The sequence below is a fragment of the Scatophagus argus genome, chromosome 13 (assembly GCF_020382885.2).
Source record: "Scatophagus argus isolate fScaArg1 chromosome 13, fScaArg1.pri, whole genome shotgun sequence".
NCBI lineage: Eukaryota > Metazoa > Chordata > Actinopteri > Scatophagidae > Scatophagus > Scatophagus argus.
Window position 1 is genome coordinate 813,011 of NC_058505.1, and position 21,472 is coordinate 834,482.

The 21,472-nt window shown below is 43.9% G+C and overlaps 1 protein-coding gene across 1 annotated transcript; it reads right to left on the minus strand.

Annotated features, from left to right (window-relative positions):
• Nucleotides 1-19: 19 nt before the first annotated feature.
• On the minus strand, nucleotides 20-17,051 carry LOC124069392. The gene is made up of 7 exons (XM_046408552.1): nucleotides 16,765-17,051; nucleotides 13,619-13,710; nucleotides 10,186-10,264; nucleotides 9,550-9,662; nucleotides 5,669-9,105; nucleotides 727-818; nucleotides 20-404 (listed from the first exon to the last, which is right to left on the minus strand). Exons 4-7 carry the CDS (start codon nucleotides 9,647-9,649, stop codon nucleotides 20-22), a joined length of 4,014 nt encoding a protein of 1,337 aa, XP_046264508.1. The 5' UTR covers nucleotides 9,650-9,662; nucleotides 10,186-10,264; nucleotides 13,619-13,710; nucleotides 16,765-17,051.
• Between the last annotated feature and the right edge of the window lie 4,421 nt (nucleotides 17,052-21,472).

Consider the following 21,472-nt stretch of genomic DNA (forward strand, 5'->3'; position numbering starts at 1 on the left):
AAACCTCCAAACTAAAGTGTCAGGGCGAAGTGACACGGAGTCCGCGGGGGAAACTACTGAAAACCCGACAGGAGTCCCGCTTCCAACTGAAATCCCACAGAGCGTGCGGGATCCTTTCGCCGACTCTCCGCGCTGCGGCTTCGCGCCCGAGAGGCTCCCTGCCCCGGCGTGCACCGCGCAGGCTGACCGCAGCGGCGACACAAAAGTGCGAGTCTCCGTTTGAGCGAGCGGGACGCGCCGTGTGCCAAACTCCGGGGACAAAACACGAAGCGCCAGGCGGTGCATGCGTGAGTCCGCCGCCGCCGCCGCTGCTGCTGCTGCTGCCGTGGAGCCCGACGATCCGCGCCGGAGCGTTGATGTTTGTTCCACGAATAAAAACTTGGGAGTCCAGACTGGTGGCACACCTAAACTCAAGCCGTGCCAAGCCCAGGCTGCTTTATCCCGCACTGGCACGCTCACTTATTATCATTCCCAGCACAGCCCTGCGCTGTGCATTCGTGTCAAACTTCTCAGCGTTAATCCCTCCTCTCCTTTTCCTCTACTTCCTCCTTTTCCCCTTCTCCCCTTTTCTTCCTCTACTCCTTCCTCCTCCTCCTCCTCCTCCTCCTCTCAGGTCCACAAATTCCAAACTTTCCTCCAAAATGGCGTCTCGCAGAGCTGGAAACGTGAACCATGTGATTTGCTGAAGCCTACCTCTCCAACCTGCCGCCCAATCCTGCTGCTCACCTCCAGGGCCGAGGGGGAGGAGGAGGAGGAGGAGGAGAGGAGGCTCCGGGTGGAGCAAGAGCAAACTTTTGGGAGGAAAGGAAGGTGAAAGTCTGAGAAAAGACAGCAAGAGGAGGAAGAGATGGGCTCGCAATACTTAAAAAAGAGAGGGAGTGGAGGTGAAGAAAGATGTGAAAGTGGAGCGAAGACAGAGAGACGAGCCTTGGAAAAAGGAAAGACTGAAAGATTAAAGGAGTCGAGGACAGATAAAAGTTAGAGAAGGAGAAAACAAGAGGCAGATTATCACCAAAAGGAAGAAAGAAGGAGCTGAAGGATTAAGGAAAAGAGAGATCTGATTAAAGGAGCAGGAGGAGGAGAGAAGAGGTGAAGTCCGGAGGAAGAGGAGGGGAAGGGAGGAATGACGATGAGGAGACGGAGATGTAAACAGAATTATTTCATATCTTCTCTAGATTTTGCCTCCGTAAACAGTGGAACTCAGGGAACAGTTTGGCACTTTGACAAACACGCTTTAAGTTAAGATCAGCTGGGGCATCACAGGAGATCAGAAGTGACTTTCAGGTGGACTCCAACAGACTCGTGTGAAGCGTTTGGTGATGTTGCACAAAAAGATCCTGGAAAGACTCAGGACCTCGACGTGATGAGATACAGAGCCGTCATTCTGACTTTCTGATCATAATGACTTACAGATCCCCTTTTCCACCACACTGGCAGGAATGGGCCTCCATAAGACCAGAGTCAAACAGCACCGCGAGACGGGTGGCAGAGGACGAGAAGACCGTCAGGCTGTTTGGATGTGAGGAGGAGGAGCTGAAGAAAAGTCCATCACTCTGAATTCCTGCACTTTTGTTTTTCCTGTTGTGCTTTTATTTTGTAAGTCCACATATGAAAACCTTAACGCTGTGCAAACAGACACCTCAGATTATCTAACTTCTTATTTACTGTCTGACTGTTGTCTTGCTGGTCTCTTGTCGTGTGGGGGCGGGGCAGCATATGTTATGTTATTTCCCTTTGCATGTCAATTTCTTTGTTAATTCTTACTTTGCATTTGTTGCTCTGTGTTCCTTCTTATTCTGTAATAAAATGGTGTAACACGCTGCTTGTTTCCTGAACTCCTGTCATTTCATTCATGTGTTGATTTTGTCTTCGTAATCAATGTGCTAATTAAATGAGACTTTCCTGCTGATTGGTTAGAGCGGAGAGGTCAGAGGTCAATCCTCACGATGAAGATGAAACCACCTCCTCCTCCTCTTCCTCCCTGCGCGAAGCGTCCCCCTTTGTCCCTCTTTGTCTCTCGTGTCGTCTCTCGTGTGCCGATGCAAACCACTCGAAGCTCTGGCCCAGATTAAAGCGAGCGGCTCCTTTATTTTTAGACGGTCATGTTTAATGAATGACCTCGCCTTGAGTGTGGAGCTCGTCGTGTTGAAGCGGAGAAGAAGAAAACGTTTGCTCTGCCCTCACGCCATGTGTCATCAAGCTTGGCTAAAATATGACGAGGCGCCGTCGAAAGGTGCTGCGTTTGACAGATGCTGGACCGTCCATCGGGCTGTTGGTGATGACACCTTCACAGCCAGCAGGACAAACTGAAGCCCGCTGGCTTGGCTGTTGTCTGCGACTGTTTGTGTGGGACGTTTGTGTTACAGACTCATGTATTGTTTTGTGTTTATGTGTTGTTTGTGCTCTCGGTGACATTTCTCTGTTTAAATAAAGGTTTGAATGAGTGAAAAGCAGTCGAGTTTGAGCCGGAGCCCCAGCCTGTCCACTTCCCATCAATCCTGTTGTGTGTTTTCCTACCAAGAGCTACAGCAGACGTTAGCAGTCTGGGTAAAACGAAACACAAACTAAGTGTTCACGTAAACTGGTGATGCCACAAATACTTAAATAATAATACAAAAGGTATTTCTCCACAAAAAGCCACATAATTCTAATCTAACAGAACTGTACCTGTTGTCTCTACGGCTTATACTGAAAACATAAGGACAACTGGCAGAAGAACATTTTTACACCATAAAATTTACATTTTGGGGCTGCAGCTCCATAAGCCCCCATTTGTTTTGGACTAACCTCACTTGTGTTTTATTTTGTTGCTGACAAGTTTTTATGTTTTCAGTAAATGAGATGTTAAGTACGAACCAGACTGGTTGTGTTAATGCTTATGACGAGTGTCTGAGCCCAACCGACACTGTGTGTGTGTGTGTGTGTGTGTGTGTGTGTGTGTGTGTCACAGACTCAGGCTGCCAAAGTCCAGATTTATGCCAAGATTAATTCTGAGCATGTTGTCCAGATTGGGATGAAAACTGACATGACATGTTGTGCAGTAATCACATTACGGAGTCCAGCAGCAGCGTTCGCTCACAGCAGGTTGCAGATGGACAGGAAAATCCTGCCGTCCACATGTTGGACACGCTGAGCTGGACTGAGGCCTCAGTGCGTTTGTGTCGAGGTGTTGCAGCAGCGCCAACACACCACACATGTGACAGCTGTTAGCTCTGACTTTTCATTTCCTCATTACCTCAGCTGCGTCTTAGCCTGCCGCTATAACGTGTCACATTTCTGCATCAAAATGTCTACAAACGACCAGACCTTTGAAATATATTTAGCTGTGTACTTTCATCATCCAAAACTTTCCAACAGTGTTCAAACCCAGAGAAATCTGTAGCTTGATTCAAACTGATGGTGCGTTTCACTTCCTGTCGCTGTAACGTCCAGGAGAGTCCGAGAGGGAGGCAGGAAGTCAGCAAAGGTGAGTAATGTTAAAAAACTCATTTCTTATGAGTCACGTCAGAGAGAAGACAAACTGTGTCAGTTATATCACTTTTGATTGTGAATTTTTCATTCATGAGTTAAGTCCGTGAGCCAAGTGAGAAGAAACTCTAATGAGCATGTGCAGTGGACGGCTCAACGCGGCCGCTAACGCAGCCTTAACAAACAGTTTCAACTCAAGTGACTGGGAGCCATTATAGAGTTTGATATGCACAATACATCCAATGTCCTAACACACACACACACACACACACACACACACACACATGTGCACACACACAGAGTGTACATTGTCTATCCTCATCCACAAAGGTACAACAGTGTATCTTGACATCAACCCTGCCACAGAGCTTGTGTGTGTGTGTGTGAGTGTGTGAGCTGGCTCTACAGTTACTGAGGGCCCTGTTGGGATGGAGTGTGTGGTGTGAAACAAGCGCTCCCTCTGTCAGCTGACCCGCTGTCACTCCAGTGTGTTGGAGCTTCAACAACGGAGCTTTTGTCGCGGCTGACGGGGCGAGAGCCCAGAATCACACTGTTGTTCCTGTCGCAGCCCGTCTGCCTCGCTCTGTCTCAGCCTCCAGCTCAACAGCGAGCGGCGTCTGTTTATCCCACTGTCACCTGAATGCCACTAATCTGCATCACACTGCAGCAGAGGTGAAACAATGACGTCCGAACAGCTGACAGATCCTGAAACACGATGGAGGATTTCAGGCTGTACTCTCCTCTGGAGGTCAAAGGCCACATCAGTGCTAAACAGCAAATGCTAACATCCTGAACTCAAATGATGAACATGATGCTGTTGCTGCTGGTTTTTCCCTGTCACTACAAAAATATGCTACTGTGGACAAAAATCTGAGCTCACACAGCAAACAGAAATCTTCAGTGTGGAAATTAGGTTTGCAAGAATATCCATCAGAGCCACGTGTCATATTTGGGAGGGAGGTTGGCTCTGGTCTGTTTGGGCCATTTTTGTGAGGCTTACAGGAGGGCGAGGCAGGTGAAGGTCCAATCCAGAGAAGACAGTCCAAACAGGCCAAACATGTTTGCTGTTTTCACAGTAAATAAAAATCAAACTTTTTCCCACTTGGATTTTATATTTTTTGTGTGACTTTAGGTCCAGTGTGTTCATACAGTATGTCAAAATGAAAAATAACAATAAAGTCACACTTGAGAGAATGTGCTGACAAAAATGACACCGAACAAGGCAAGGTAAACAAAATCAAAAGTCATCAGAAACAGACAATTAAACACATGACTTCACCTGAAATGTGACACGTCACAAATAAAAAATGTTGGGAACAAGTGGTTTAATCCCTACCAAAGAGGACAACACTGATGCATTACAGAACAACAGACAACATTTATGATTAGACCTTTATTTTCTATTGAAGGATTTCTCTGTTGGAGCATCACATTAGCCCACAGGACAATCAAATGGGAGTCAACACACATCAGCCATGTTTTTAAATCTCAAAGAAAATCAAATGAAGAGCAGATGAAACAACATTCAAACTGAGCAATAAGATGCTGTTCCTGTTTCAAAATCTGCACTGAACAGCATAATATTTAAATGATCAGAAGAGAAAACTGAAAACCATATGAATCACATTTTCACTGTTTGAGCGTGCTGACTTTGACAGTCGAAATCCAGCACGGATCAGTCGTACCAGAAGTATCTGTTCACCGCCTGGGCACTTCCAGGGTGCCATTGAGCAAGCAACCACATGACTCTGTCTGTGGGTCCTGTTGTGTATGAGTGTGCGACGAAATAACAGGAAATGACAACAGAGTGAAAATAAGTTCCTAACAGGAATTAATCCTCATCAGCATCAACGTAACGTCATCATCATGAATTATTCATCATCGTCATCATCATCATCATAGATTATTCATCATCGTCATCATCATCGTCATTGTCATCATCATCATCGTCATTGTCATCATCATCGTCGTCATCATCATAGATTATTCATCATCGTCATCATCATCATCATAGATTATTCATCATCGTCATCATCATCGTCATTGTCATCATCGTCATCATCATCATCATAGATTATTCATCATCGTCGTCGTCGTCGTCATAGCCATTGTCGTCGTCGTCGTCGTCGTCGTCGTCGTCGTCGTCATCGTCATCGTCATCGTCATCGCCATCGTCGTCGTCGTCGTCGCCATCATCATCATCGTCGTCGTCATCGTCATCATCAGTATCATTCATCACCTCCATCATTATCTTCATCAACACCTTCTTCATCAAGAAGATAACATCATCATCATCATCATTGTCTTCTTCTTCACTATCATCATCAGATAATGATGACATCTGTAAGCAACAGAAATATGGTGTTATCATTGTCTTCATCAAGGAGATGGCATCATCGTCATCGTCATCGTCATCATCTTCATCACCATTGCCTGCTTCGTCCCTTATGGTTATCAGATACAGAACTCGTTGCTTCCAGCCGGGTTTGGCCTCTGATTTCTCTCCCTCAGCAAGAAGGTCAATGTAATCCAGAACGGAGAGAAAACTTGGCTTCAGAGCCATCTTTTTAAATCTGTTGAAACACTTACCAGACGTCTTCATCAATTTCTTAACCTGAGCCTGCTTATGATCATATTTAGCATCCAGCACTTTAGTCAATACATTTTTGATGTGTATTTCTGGGAAACTTTGTTTCAGTCCTTTTAACTCCTTAAGACTGGCGAACCCAATTTTCAGTAAATGCTCAAATGAATTCTCGAGCTCCTGTCTTGCTTGAAGGACCTCTGTTGTCATTGTCAAACTTTTGGTTTCATTCAGAGCATCAAAGAACCTCTTCGTGCTTTTTGTCCCCATGTTCCAAAACATCTGATCAATACCCCCATCTTCATCATCCTCACTCATGCTGTCTGCTGCAGAGGATTTGTTGTGTGCATACAGGGCTGAGTTGTTGAATTTGAAGTGATTTGGCAGACTGTCATTTGGTTTCAGATATGGACCATCTGAAGCATTGATTGCCTCTAGAACTGGTGGACGCTGGCCGTCTGCAAACGTCACCAGAATTCTGATGTTTTCTGCCACGTCTTTGCCAAAGATTGAGAGCACAGAATCAAAGACGTATTTCTGCGTTGGTGTGAGTCGTGCTAACGAAGCCTGAGCTACGAAACACACGGCATCGATATCACTGACACCGAGCTTAGCAGAGAAAAGACGGCGTAGCTGTTCTGTGATCTCATCATCTCTTTTTATGCCTCTTGTATCTCCAAACCCTGGAGTGTCAACAATGGTCAGTGAGTAGTCTATTTTAAAGCCCTCCTGGTGGTTGATTTTGTACACCGTGACTTCAGAGGTCTGACTTTCAGCCAATTTGAACCTGAAATTGTCCTTCCACTCTACACCAGCGATGTAGTTTATGACTCCATTGATCAGAGTGGACTTTCCACATCCTGTCTCTCCAAACAGCATGATTGTCCGGTTTCCCCTGGTGCTTTCTTTGCCAAAATTGTACCTTCGGCATCCATCGATGTCCATATCTTCTTCTGTTAGCTGTAGATTGTAAACTGAAGGTGATTCTGAATTTATCCTTTCACTTGTACTTTTGAGAAATTCTGCGAGACATTTGAATTTTGTTGTGCAGACATAAACACTGATGCTTTCTTTGCTTCTGCCAGCTCCACCACAATCACATCTGACCCTGACAATATAATCTGTCTCTGACTGAAGCCCAGAAATGATCGTCTTTTCAGCTATTGACATCATTTGGTTCCACTGAAGATCCTCCTCTCGCCGTTTGTTGTCTGTTTTGGCGTACTCCACAATGTAGCTCAAAATCTGGACATCTTGTCCCACCTCAGCAGGTTTCTCCCAGCTAACTGATATCTCACTTGAGTTTGATTCCGCTTGTGGTTTTCCAGGAGGGCTGCAAGGTAAGGTTTTAACGGAACCGGTGACTTCATTGGCCGGCCCAACACCTACTGAGGTCACTGCTCTGCATCTGAACATATACTGTGTGTTGGGACTCAGATCGCTCACTGTGATTTCTTTAGCTTTTGATTCAGTCTTTTGGTGCCATCCGTCCTCTCCGCTGACACGGTACTCGACAGAGTAGGAGGTGATGTTCTCTGCTCCAAACGTTGGTGGAGAAATCTTCAGGGTCACACTGTTGTGGGTTATGTCACTTGCTGTTACTGTTTCAGGCTTTGATGGCGGCTCAAAGTTCTCACTGACAGAAAAGCCATCTTTGTAGAGGTAGATGCTTGAACCTTTTTGTGTCTCATTTGTTAAACCAGCTGTCAAGAACTTAATGTTCTTGTTCTCCATGTTGGCCTCTGCAAAGTCACTGAAGAGCTTTGCTTTATTCCTCATTGCATCTGCCACTTCTTTTGAAAGGTACCATTGATCCTTCTCTATATCTTGAGTATGGGAGTATTGAGGGTCACCTGGTTTGGGTGTTTCTTTTAAGTAGTTTGATAAGGCTGAGAGGTACGGTTCAGCATTTCCCAGTGAGGTGAAAACAAAACACAAAGCATGCTCTGCATTGAAAACATCCTTGAACAGGTGATTTTGAGATGGTAGGATCTTGGTGTTCTTCAACATTTTGGTGAAAGACATTAAGGTGTAAATCTCTCTCTCTTTGCAGTCCATCCACTCGTTCAGGTTCTTGCTGTTGAAAGGGGAAGAAAGTCTCTTCTTCAGGATCTCTGCCAGCACAGATTCCTCTTCACCTCCTCCTCTGATTGCTGGAAGTTTCGTTGCTAGGACCCGTTGAAATTCCAGCTTGAACTCAGAGCACATCTCTTTGAAGGTTTTAATCTTTTTGCCAACTTGTGGGAACTGTTGTGCAGTTGTGGTTTTCAGTGTATCATTACACCTCATTTCCAGCTCACTGAAGTCCTCCAGGACACTCTGTGACTCCTGAACTAATCTTATGCTTATCTGACGGACGAGTTTAGCAGCTGAAGAATCTAAACTTGTCAGCGGCAGCAGCCAGACCTTCACTGGTACAGCGTTTTCACCGTTGGCTCCCAGCAGTTTTGGCAGGCTTTGGTAGACTTGTATTGCATCCTCAAAGGATGTTGGAGTTTTCTGAAGGGAAAAATCTCCAAAGAAGCTGCAGGAGAATTTGTCAACATGTGCTTTGTCCTTGTCTTCCATTTTCAGTGAACCTTTACCCTCTATAGCAAGACAGGGAATTTTCTTGATCATCACCTTCAGGCTACCTTCAATGTCTTGGTGATCTTCCTTGTCAGACACCTCACGGTCAAAGACAAAGAAGGCTTGAGCCCCATAAAGAATGGCTGTGACTACATGTGTTGCTAATCCTTTATCAAAGACATACGGATGCTTCACATTGCCTCTTCCAAGATGATCCATTGACAGTTCCTGGACCTTTGTGGTTGCTTTGTACTTCAGTGTTACTCTGGCCTGATTTTTAGAAGTCTTGTGATTATTCAAGTATTTGGCTGATCCGCCTACTTGTACCAGTCCACTCAAGAAACTGGCCTTCAGTGAAGCTTCAACATTTAATGCAGAAGATTTGTCCTCAATTGATTCAGATGCAACAATTTCAAAATCATTATAGTTCTGTGGCCTTTCTCCAATATCTTTTTTCAGGTCATTACGATCCCACAAAGTCATTCCTGCAAAAGAAGGAACAAGAATCAACTTCAACTTAAATAACTGGCCAGAAAGGAGTCAAGCTAAATTAAGGAATTCTGATGAAGCTGGGAGTATTTCAAATGGACTTTTGGACTATTTTGAATGATTGCTTTGGTCAAACGAAGTTTCTCTGGAACACCCAGGACCTGTTGTCAGATTCAGATGTTGTGGTATATTTCAGCTTTGATCTGATGCTAACTGTGTAGCTTTTCATCCTTTGTTTATTCCAATGAACCAGAAAATTAAAATACCTTCTGGTGCAGCAGCAAACAGCTACCAGTGACTGAATAGAGTGATAAAAACTGAAATGTTGCATTGCTAATAAAAAAGGAGCAAAAAGATCTCAGTTGATCAGGATTTTAAACACTTAAATTTTGACTGTAATGCATTCAAAATCCAAAGTATCTTTAAATGTGAATCCTTACCAGGGACGAGTGAATCTTTCCGGCAGTCGTACAACATCCCAAGGCTGAAAGGTCGGCCGAGTGCCGCCACCTCCATCGTCCCGCTGGCTTCAGGGTCCATTGCTCAGTCTGAACTGGACAAAATGGACAACAGCTTGTTAGTTCATGTCTCTGACTTCACTACTGTCCAACCTGTTATTAGTATGATGACATCACCAGGAGATTAAAATATTTGCCAGTGTCACGTCCAAACTCCCTAACTTTTTCATTTTGATTATGCCTTTACACCAGCTATAATGGATATTGTAACATCAAGACACACCAATGTGAATGGACTTATGGAAGTCTAATGGAATTATCTGCTGAGCAGCAAACAGCAGTTCATGTCCAGCTGGTGAACACAGTGAAGCATTTAGCAGCTAAAGACGCAGGTGTTTCTATTAGGAGGTGGTGGGGACCAAAACGAGAGCAACAACAGGGTGAATATTGGGCTTCTATTGGGGTTTACTCTGTTTGTTGAGCATAACAAAGATTGACTGAGTTCCCACTGAGTTCGTCATTCATATTATTATTATTATTATTATTATTATTAAAGTAATAACTGTTTGAAATAAACCCAGGTCATGTGATTATTTACCTTCACATCAAGAAACGTACCTGTTTTACATTTGGTTTCAGCACATTTTTTGCAGGTCGAAGTTGAGTTATAACAGCTGCAGGAAGGTGAATCTACCGACTGACAAAAAGACACAAAGAAAGGATTTTTAGGATCAAGGCGAACCAATGTGTTTCCAGGTAATGTTGAGAGTTACTGGTGTGTAAACTTCCCCAAATCCTATAAGGATTAGGACAGAGACACTACTGTCAGTCTAGACTCTTTTGGCAACCAGGAACCAGTAATAAAATGCTTAATGACTGTAAATTAATGCTCCTTTCTTACTGTACATAGTAAAGCCCCATACACACTGTCTCAGCATCTGGTCAAGGAGGGGGCCCAGAGAGGTGGCCCAATAATGACACAGGCCATCCCACCCCCCAGTCAAAGAGATTCAAAATTACTAAAAAAGAAATGCAAAAGAACTCAAAAGTATGGTGGCTCATAGACAAAATATTTTAAGAAAATATTTTTGGTCATCTTTAGTTAACAAGTACAGTATTTAGGTTATACTGTATGTGCAAATGTACAAAAACCTGCTGTTGTCACAACATTTGATTCGTGAAGTAATTGAAGTCACCATTCATCCATCTATTTCATTTAATCCAGTAAACGGTAATATGTTTCATTATGTTTTTAGTGTTTTGAAAAGGAAAATGTCTTGGTTTTCATCCTGAAATTGTATTCTAATAAACAACAAACAAACAAACAAAAAAAAAACCTCACCTCCAAAATAAAAATAGATTTCATTAATTGTATAAGGCATGGAATTTGATGACGTCAGCTATGGGTTTTATTTACAAAACTAAAAACACAGTCGGACTGTGGTCTGTTGTGAGTGACAAATTGAACAGAAATTGCTTTCTGGTTTCTTCCATAAATACGTCTTATGGCCACGATCATCAGAGCAGTTTGAATAGTAGTGCAATACCTTACTACTAGATCGTCACCAATCCTGGAACTTGTGTTCCTTTTCACCCCCAGAACCAACAATACTGCTCATCCTCACATCATCATGTTTAGGAATTACATAAAAGTCCACAAGAAACACAAGACAAGTTTCCAACACCAGCTCAGCATCTCAAGAAGGCCAAAACTGGATCTCTGCAATGTGATGGACAAAATGTATTTTAAACTGCTTGATTTTCATCCTACACTCTGCTGATATGTGTTGAAGACACCAGACAGTAGACTGATTTAAATCCCTTCATCGAGAGACAGGAACCTGCAGCCAGGGTGAGGTAACAACCAACGGCTGAACTTTGAGCAGTATGAGCTACTTTCTCTTTTATCTCAGGTCATGCAGTGTAATTACTTTTAATAAGTAACAACACCAGGAATAGTGTCTGCAAGGTAAGAACATACAGTGCCCATAAAAAACATTCACCCCTTTGGATGTTTTCCCCTTTTATTGCTTGTATAGATGGAATTGTGGTCAATATGATTTGGTTATAATAACGTAACCGTTTACAAAAAAACTTCTTTAAAGTGAAAATAGATTTCTACAAAGTAATGTCAGTTAATTATAACTATATAATGCAAAAAAAGTGATGGCATAAATATTCACTCCCTTTAAAGTAACTTGCCAGGTTTAGCGAAATTCCAGCAAGTTGGGACTAGTGGGCTCACAGTTACTGAAATGGAGATTGTCTGAGTGCAGTGAATGTGTCTCAGGTGATTGTAATATGAAAACCTGTCTCTGGAAGGTCCAGTCACTGGTTTATCAGTATTCTGGACCACAACTACACCACGGAGCCAAAAGAACGAGCAACACAGACAAAAAGGTTATTGAAAAGTAGAAATCAGGGAATGGATACAAAAGAATTGCCAAGTGACTGAATATCCCCTGGTGCAGTTTTGCAAGGAAGAATGGAGTAAAATTGCAGACTCAGCACTGTGATTGCAGCCAAAGGTGCATCTGCTAAATATGAAGGCGGTGAACCATTTATGCAATGACATTATATATTCTTAATTGATTGACATTACTTTGTAGAAATCTGTTTTCACTTTGACATTAAAGAACTTTGTATTTTTTGTCAAAAAAAGTCAAATTATATTGACTGGGATTCCATTAATATAAGCAATGAAAGGGGTAAACTTCCAAGGGGGTGGATTCTGTTTATAGGCACTGCAGAAAAGAGGAGCGTGAGACTGTCTCAGGCTGACGTACAGTACAGTGCGACCTTTATGCAGACGATACACGCCTATACACTCTCGCCATCTGTACTGATTGTTTCAGCCTGGTGGCCTTGAAAAGTGCTTAGATGTCATTCAGTGCTAGACGTTGTGTAACTTCCTCCAGTTCATCAAAGTTAAGCCTGAGGTATTTGTTGTATGGAGACTGACTTATATCAAACCCTTTGGTGTGGTAGGATTCACTAATTTTTATATAACAGAAAGAGCACAGATTTTTATTTTTGTATATATAAAACTAAAGCAGGGGAATACAGTACTGTAGATACACAAACGTACGTGGTTGGATAACCGTCACTTTTCATATGATGGTATAGCATGACACCAATATATCGCTGAAACCCTATTTTGGAGCAATGTTTGATCAAATTCTGCAGCTTGATAACAAAATTTGAGAGTTGACTCAGTGTTGCTTTCATTAGTTAAAAAGCAGCTCACAATCAAATGGTTTGCGTGGAGAAAATTACTAATTATTTCATCCTAATAGAAACACCCTCACACACCTTTCAACATTTTTTACTTAGCTGATCCACAGTTGCACTACAACTGCATTTAAGTTAGTACTATTTGTGGTACTGTACAATCATGAGTGTGCACCTTACAGTGCAGGTCTTAGCAGTAGTTACTGTACTTCACTTGCACTGATGCACATCCTACTTTACAGGATAATACTGTAGATTCTGTATATTATAATTTTACATTATAATTTATAATTCAGTCATCTTCTTATATGCTTTTTGTTTTGTGTGTAACATAAAAGGAACACAACCTGCATTTTGTTATAAAAGCCTGTAATGTAAAATGACAAATAAGTGAGCCTTGTACCTTATAAATATACTCGCTTCTCACAGGCCTCATTTGTTTATTTCTGTTTTTCGGGTAAGCAGCTGCTGTAACAACGTGGTTTCCCCTTGTTCATCTGTCTATCTGTTGATCTATCTACAAATGTCAGCTCAGCTTGGATCAACAAATTTAAACTGGATGAACATTCACACAAACCCATTGAAAAACACAACAATGAGGAGGTGTATGAATATGTGAATATGCCTTAATGGAAGCTGGAGACATGATAATATTGTAATATAAGATATATATAGAGCTAATAATATAAGAGCAATCCTGTTCAGAGAATGTTAGCCTGAGGACACTGACAGGATCAGTTTGCTGGCCTGAATTATCTGAGCCGGTCCCTGTAGCCTGTTTGGAAAACTAAAATAACACAACAAGCATGAGTGTACTTACAGTGCAGATGTGTGATCCTCTGAGGCTGCTCAGTGGATTCTGCCTTTATAATTTCTCTGAGGGACAAACTCCACCTGAGGGACAAACTCCACCTGATGTTTATTTATTGGAAGAAGGAGGTACAAAAGAGAGTCAAGCGGATTCCTCAGAGATGTGTGACCTGTAGACTGATGTCTACAGATGTCAGCTCTCCTGTACTCCGCTGTAGTCGTGCTAAGAGCTAAATGCTAACACCACCATGCTAACATGCTCACAAGCTAACACAAGCTAATTATCAGGAAATACAAAGTACAAGGGAATCTGATGGTAATGTCATTAGTTCGGCGGGTACAGCCCACCAACTTTATATAAAGATGGTGGACATCCGAGCTCCCCAAAAGTTAAGCCAAAACATCTGTATCGCCCCCTGGTGGCTGGCTGCAGTACAGCTCACAAGCCCCACCCACTCCATGTTGGCAGATGGGCCAAACGAGCCAAACTAAAGTACACGTCAGATAAATTTTTCTCAGTGAAGGATGGTCATTTTAGGCAGTTTTTATCACACTGTTTGTTTATTCAAGTGCTCATTTTTCTGATCAGTTCTGTCTGATACACAGTTCAGTGGGAAAGGTGTAAATTAATTCTGACATGTCAAAAAATGTCTTGGACACATTTATTTAATTCTGGAAGAAACCAGCATGTTTATGTTTAGCCAAAAAACCTCTGAGCTGAACTCTGGAGAAACCAAGTTACCAGGATTCCTTGAGCCAGTATTTCACAGAACTTCAGACAACAGAATAAACAGAGCAGACAACTGAAAGAGCCAGTTGAAACGGTGACAGAAATGAATATCATCATTCAGTCATATTTTAAAGGAAGGTTGGCTCCAAGTCTTCAGTTTTGCACAAAATCATTTTCAAATCTAAAAATTTAGAAGTATAAGTCAGAATAGTAGAAGAGCCTTGTAAAAGACAGACTATTCTGAATGATCGCTTTGGTCAAAAGAAGTTTCTCTGGAACACCCAGGACATGATCCCAAATATAATAACACTAAAACTGCATAGTTCCTTTCACAGATTTCCCACTGGGTCCGATCCAGCCACCACCTGGACGATACCTCCACCCTGGCTCCTCCAAAGACGGCCAGGCAGTGAACTTGGCGGTCTGCTTGAAGCCTCTGAGATGCAAATGGCTGCCTCCAGTGCAGAAACAAACCATTCAAATAAATAATTCTCAGGCAAATGAAGTGTGGAGGTGAAATGAGCTTTTCATGTGTCCGGGTCACCGCTGAGAGCGACACACCGCCAACCTGCAGCTGTCTGCCGCCGCCGCCACCCTCACATCAAAGACCTCACAGAGGAGGACAGGATTTGATTTGAGACTGGCTGTAATCAAATCCGTGTAGATCTAAGAGAGCCGTGTAAAACACAGACACGTTTACAGATGTATGAAGCTCAGTGTACGAGCAGTCAGGTGCTTTTTATTAAACATGAAGCCGCGTGCAGAGGCGCTCGTCTCATGTTGTGCTCGTCTCTTTCTGCCTGCTAATATACAAGGTTCCTGTTTACACTCTGCTTTGTGGTTCCTTGAACCCTAAAGACATGACAAATGTACTTCCTTCCTCCTAAAACATTTATTCAACAGGTTTTTTGAAGGTCCACATTGTTTACGTCTTCGTTTACGGTTTGTCTTCTTCCTCACTAACTTTGCAGGCCACCAGCTGTCGATCAGCGGCTGGCAGGCTGTGTGCACAACGCAAAGAGCCACAGACAGGCCAAAACCAGCACTTTGGTCTGTCTGCTCTGTTCAATGCTGCCCTCTGGTGGCTGAGACCACACACTGCTTCAAACACCACCCTCAGCTCCACCTGTGGCTGCTGCTTCCTCTTCTGCTGCTGAAGTCACACTGACTCCGTTTTTATGGTGAAGTCAGTTTAATGTGATTATTGTTTGATAAGAGCTTCAGTTCAGTTGGTCTTCCTCTTCCTCCTCCTCCTCAGTGGAGATTAGTGCCTTCATTGAAACGCTGTGAGAAGCCCAGCTCAACAGGAAGGACAACATTTCAGCTTCCTATCTGATTGTTTCTTCTCCCAGAGGACTGACTCAAAGATGGGTTTGTGAGGGTGAGTCCACCAGTGCTTTGTGTGTTGGCAGTTTTACTGATTTTATCTCTTATTTAAGTTACTGTTCGTTACCTTTATTTTCTTTACGCTGTTCTTTACACTGTCTACAGAAAGGACCAGAAAGGCGGCTGAGGTCCTTCAACATCTGCAGGACGATGCTGAGGATGTTCTATGAGTCGGTGGTGTCCAGTGCCATCACATATGCTGCTGCCTGCTGGGGCAGCTGCCTGAGGGTGAGGGACACTAACAGACTCAACAGAATCATCAAGAAGGCCACCATGTTGTGGGAGAGGAACTGGACTCTCTGACAGTGGTGTCTGAGAGGAGGATACTGGACTTTCCCTCTCACCCTCTCCACAATGTGCTGATCGGCTACAGGAGCTCGTTCAGCCACAGACTCTGACTCCCATGATGCACCACAGAGCGACACAGGAAATCATTCCTGCCTGTCGCCATCAAACTGTTAAACTCAGCACCGTGACGGACACACATACTTTATATGTATATATGTATATATATGTATATATATATATTTAACACATGTACATACGTGGATTTTTAGATTTAACTTATCTTGTTGTTTATCCTATTTTTATAACTTTCACTTTCTTTCTTGGTCAGGAAAACTGCAAGTGCAAAGTCTGTATGAAAAGAATTCCCCCTAAATAAAGGAAGTCTGATTCTGATTCTGATTTAAATCAACAACACGTTACGTATCATAAAATCATTAAAATCTAACGCCGGTCTAGTCTGTCTCTGGAAGACCACAGATGAACTTGTCTCACGCTTTGGAGAACCAACAGGTTGTGGTTCAGGAGATCAGAGAATCTTACGTACTTTTCTGAACCAAAGTTTGTTCTATAAAACAAAGTGAAGGACTCTTCCTGTCCACCAGAAGGATCCTCTCCAACATGAACGTGTGTGGTTTTAAGCACAGCCACAGCTGAATCAGGTTTTCACTCAAACTGACCCGTTTCTGTGTGAAAAGTCCAACTCTGGTGACCAAATACTCACAGTATTCAGTCCTTCAGGACGCCGTACTCACCGAGTCTGGAGGACGTCTGCGGATTTGATGAGAAAAATCTTAAGGACTCAGTTGAATTCTTCGTCCGAGAAGCTCTTCTCCACTGCAGCTCTGCCGTCTCTCAGGCAAACTTCTGCTTTTTCCCAGGAAACAAGGACAAAGTTCCTCCTCTCAGACTCTCAACCTTCAACTTCACTGCAAACTTCAACAAAACTTCAAACTTTATTTTGTCAGTACACCGAAATTCTTTCTCTGCGTTTAACCCATCGCTGATTGAACACACACATGCAGCATGCAGTGAAACACACAGCAGCAGTGGGCTGCCATGTCAGGCGCTGGAGGGACAACATGTCCGTTGGACAGCAGTCCAGAAAGCAAAGGGGCCTCACGGAGACGCAACGTGAGCAACCGAAACCTTAAAGAGGTACTCTGTGTACTCTCACAGAGAAGTACAAGGAACAGACGTGGACAACTGACAGGAAACACTGACAAAGCACCAGGGAGGGAGAACAGACGAGGAGCAGCTGAGACTCATCAGGGCCACACAGAGGACAGGAAACGCAAAGGAAAACAAGACACGAGAGGAGAAGACTACAAAATAAAACAGGATGGAACTAAACTGAAACACCAAACCCGACAGACAGACCGAAAACAGAAACGAAATGAGATTAAAACCAAATCAACACAAGTTAAAATGTCTTCCAGTCCTCCCCTCAGCTCCCGCTCTCCGGTCTGGAAGGCCTGTTATGAGGTCTACAGACCACCAGGTGTCGCCATGCTTCTGAGCCCCACAAGGCTTCACTCAGACCTGGACCACACAGGACTTTGGTTTACTGAGCAGTTGACCCGAACGTGGACAAGACAGTGGACATCTGAGCGACTGGACCGTCAGCTGACCCTGTGGGTTGTGAGAAACACAGAACTGGTCCCGATTCCGATCCAGATCCTGGTCCTGATCCCGCTCCTGGTCCTGATCCTGATGAAGTCACGTTATGGTGTGACGTGTGAGGTACATATTTTACTGCTTTCATGTCATGCATATGCTCACATGATGTGATGCAGTACTACATTACTAATGTACTCAGGAGTACACAAAGTATCCAAAACTGGCTGCACGTAGACGAGCTGTGACGTGTAGCAGTCAGAGAGGAAAACTGAACAATAAAATATTGTGTAATAAAATCACATGAAGGGAGTCATTCTGCTTATTTCTGATACCTGAAGTACACCTTGTTGATAAATACTTTGTACTTTTACTGAGGTGAGGTACTTCAGGACAAATCTGTGACCACACCAAAGTACAAAAACCTCCAGTACTCGTCAGTCTGTCACACACACTCCCTGAGCACGTGTGTGTGTGTGATGGGGGTTTATGCTGCTTTAGAAGCACATTAACACACCAGCCGTTGCTAGGTGAGCCCCTGGTTGCCGCGGCGATGTATAGACCCCTGATGGTCTGGTGTGTGCGTGTGTGATTCCTACAGGGACTGTGAGAGTGACACAGTGAATGTGGGTGTGGAGGAGACAGTCTGTGTGTGTGTGTGTGTGTGTGTGTGTGTGTGTGTGTGTGCGGAGCTGAACTTCCCTGAGGACCAGTGAAGTGATGAGGTAAGGAGCAGGTAAGAAAGCACCACACACACCTGAGCACACACAGTAACTCACCTCAGCACCACATCTCACATGGACAGATGAAAAATAAAACCAGGTAAGATTCAGGTGTCGCTCCGCACCTGCAGGCCTTCCCTCCCTTTGTGATAAAACGTGCGCGTGGAGTTTGCTGCGCGGAGACTGCAGACCAATCAGGACTCCTCCTCCGAATGCTGGAACAACGAAACAAGTTGGCGTGAAAAATCGATTGAATCTGTCACGTGTCAGCTGCACTTTCACGTTTCATACGCCGAGTTGGTGTAGAAGTACACATTTCAGTAGTGCTAGTCCAGACAGGTCACAAGACACTCGGCAGCAGCAACATGCAGCTCTGAGTGCGGACACAAGGGGGCAGCACAGGACAGAGACGGCGGCTCCTCAGGGCCCACGGTGCAGATCCACAGGCTGGTCTCTGATCAGTTCCTGCTTCAGTCCAGTCGCAGCTGCTGCCCTGTGACACACCTGAGCAGGTGATTCTCTGATCCGTTCCTGATCACAACATTGATGGAAAAGCTCGTCGATGTTGTCCACACAACAAAACTGAACCAAGAACGTCTCTCAGTAGTTCAGTGTCTCAGTAACCTGTTAGACATCAGACCTCACGACGCGTCGGACAAACTCACATTCATCATGTCAACACAAAGTATGTCAGTCGTACCTTCAGTAAGTTTGTTTGTTTGTTTGTGTGTCGCAGTAAACGTTTATCAGTATTTGTACTTCGGTCTCAGTGCTTTTAGCAGCAGGTATTTTTGAAACCTGCCCGTCCTGCTCAGGTGTGCAGCAGGCGGAGCCTTCCAGTACACAGTGTGAGTACTGTCACTGCGTTACCTCAGTAAAAGCACTAATACCTCAGTAACAAGTAAAAGTTCTGCATCAGCAGCAGCAGTACTTGTCATAGTGGTACTAGCTGGAGTAGTTGTAGTACTGAGTTTAGCTGACGGCAGACTCCTGATGATTCTGCTCTCTGGTTGGCTGACCTCAGCTCTTTAAGCGTGAAGATGCTGAGTAAACGTTAGAGCGTTTGTGTGTCCAGACTGACTTGTGCGTCCAGCGTCCACTGGTGTCCCGCATGTCTTCATGTCCACGTGTGGACAAGTTTCAGCAGCTGATCACGTTTACCCCCAAAGGCTGCTGAAGTCGCTTCATCTTACAGAATTTTTAAAACTTCATGTGGACGTCAAAATGGAGGAAACACGAGCCGCGGGACAAACAGTGCAGCCCCCCCGTCCTGCAGTAATGGACCGTTCCATGAGCTCTGGTCCTCTGGTTTGGGCTGCACCACATGAGAGCGGCAGGGGGACACCTGCTCAGGTGATTCACTCTTTGACTCAACTGATCACAACTGGGACCAGAGCTGTTCAACATGCTGGTTTTACTGGTGTTTCCAGGTCTCAAGCTGGAACGTGTGGGCGCTTGTCCTGATGGGGGCGCTGTGGCGAACATCTGAAATTCACTTTACGTTTAATGTGAGTAACAGTAAAATAAAAATGACAGATATTAAGAAAATAACAATTTATTATTTATGATTTATTTTTTAAAAAACACACCTACTTAGAAACACATGCAGTAGCTGCTTAAAAAATCCATACTCAACTTATTAAAAGATTTCCAGGAGATTGTATGGCTTAAATAATGACTAATATATTTTTAAAATAATGTTGTTTTTTTAGAAATGCAAAAAAAAAATCAACAGTTTATTACTTTACAGAAATATATTTTTTAAAATATTTTAATATAATATAGACATAGCAATATTAAAAAACAAAACTAAAATATAAATGTGTGTTGTGTGTTTTCTTCTGAACTGCTTCAGTAAACAAACATGAAACAAACAAAGTGAAAACATGGCTGATAAAGAGTTCAGCAGCCCTGTGGGTGTGTGTGTCAGTAACACACGTTGTCTGTGTGTGTGTCGGTGTGTGTGTGTGTTTAACATTCCTGTGTGTGGACTTCCTCTCTGGGTTTTGGGCCCTGCAGGCTGTGGCCGACATGACTGAACAGGGATCAGATCCTCCTGCGCTCGTTCAGGCTCCGTCTTGTTTGTCCTGACTGGAAACTGTAACCGACAGCAGACGCTTCACTCCTCCGACTGCTCCGTTCACACCCGCGACGCTGCGTTCACACCTGCGACACTCTATTCACTCGTGCGCTTTGACATCAGCTCCTTTAAAAGTAAAACACGATGAAATGATGTTTTTATCAGCTGCTCGAGTACTAACAGCCAGCCCCAGTTCACCACCTTCTCAGAGGACCTGCTGAAGCCTGCAGACCTGCTGGCGCCCCCCTCTGGCAGTGACAGTAATGACACAAACCCTGCTGATGTGTGGAGCTGAACATGACAGGAATCTGAGGTAAAAGTACTGCAGAGCACACAGTAGCATAAAATGGAAATACGTCAAGCTGCACAGCAGTGACGTAGCTCAGGTGACAGCAGGTCCAGCAGACGGTCTGCGGTCTGAAGGCTTCGCTCGGTCCAGCAGCCCAGTTTGTTCTGATCTGTTTGGGATCTCGCGGCTTCTGGAGATCCGGTTTACACTTACAGGTAGTGACTTTACATTCTGGGCCGAACTGTCCCTTTAACTGTTGTTCAACAGACTGCTATCTGACAGGGTACTCAAGTACTTCTTCAACAACACTAATACTACTACCAGCTAAATGTACTTTAGAAGTACTCAACGATGGCCCCACTGAAGAGGTCGTATTTATAGAACATTTTATTGTTCTTTGTTTCTCCTGTAAACTTCTTATATGAATAACTTGAGCTAATACTCAAAGTACGAGTATTTGTATTGGGTTACATATACTCGTCTCATCAGATGTCAGACTGGGGGGACTGAAGGACTGAGAGGAGGGCAGGTGTGACACACCTGAGCCACCTGGTTTCTGCAGGCTGCTTTGAGCACCGTTGAGAAGTGAAGACTACTGAAACGCAGTGGAGCAGAAGAAAATACTCCAGTACAAATACTTCAGGACAGTACTTCAGTGCAGTTACTTCTCAGTGTGTGTGTGTGTGTGACCTTTGACCCTTTCAAAGCGAAAGCTTCAGCTGCCGGCAGGAAAAACAACAAGCAGAGGAACAAAG

Excerpts from the sequence above, each read along its gene's own strand:
- LOC124069392 (XM_046408552.1), bottom strand. The coding sequence starts at position 9,649 with ATGGACCCTGAAGCCAGCGGGACGATGGAGGTGGCGGCACTCGGCCGA. Across the intron at positions 9,106-9,549 it reads GAAAGATTCACTCGTCCCTG|GAATGACTTTGTGGGATCGT; the intron begins GTAAGGATTCAC and ends CTTCTTTTGCAG. Across the intron at positions 405-726 it reads CCTCCCCCTCGGCCCTGGAG|GTGTGCCACCAGTCTGGACT; the intron begins GTGAGCAGCAGG and ends GCTTGAGTTTAG.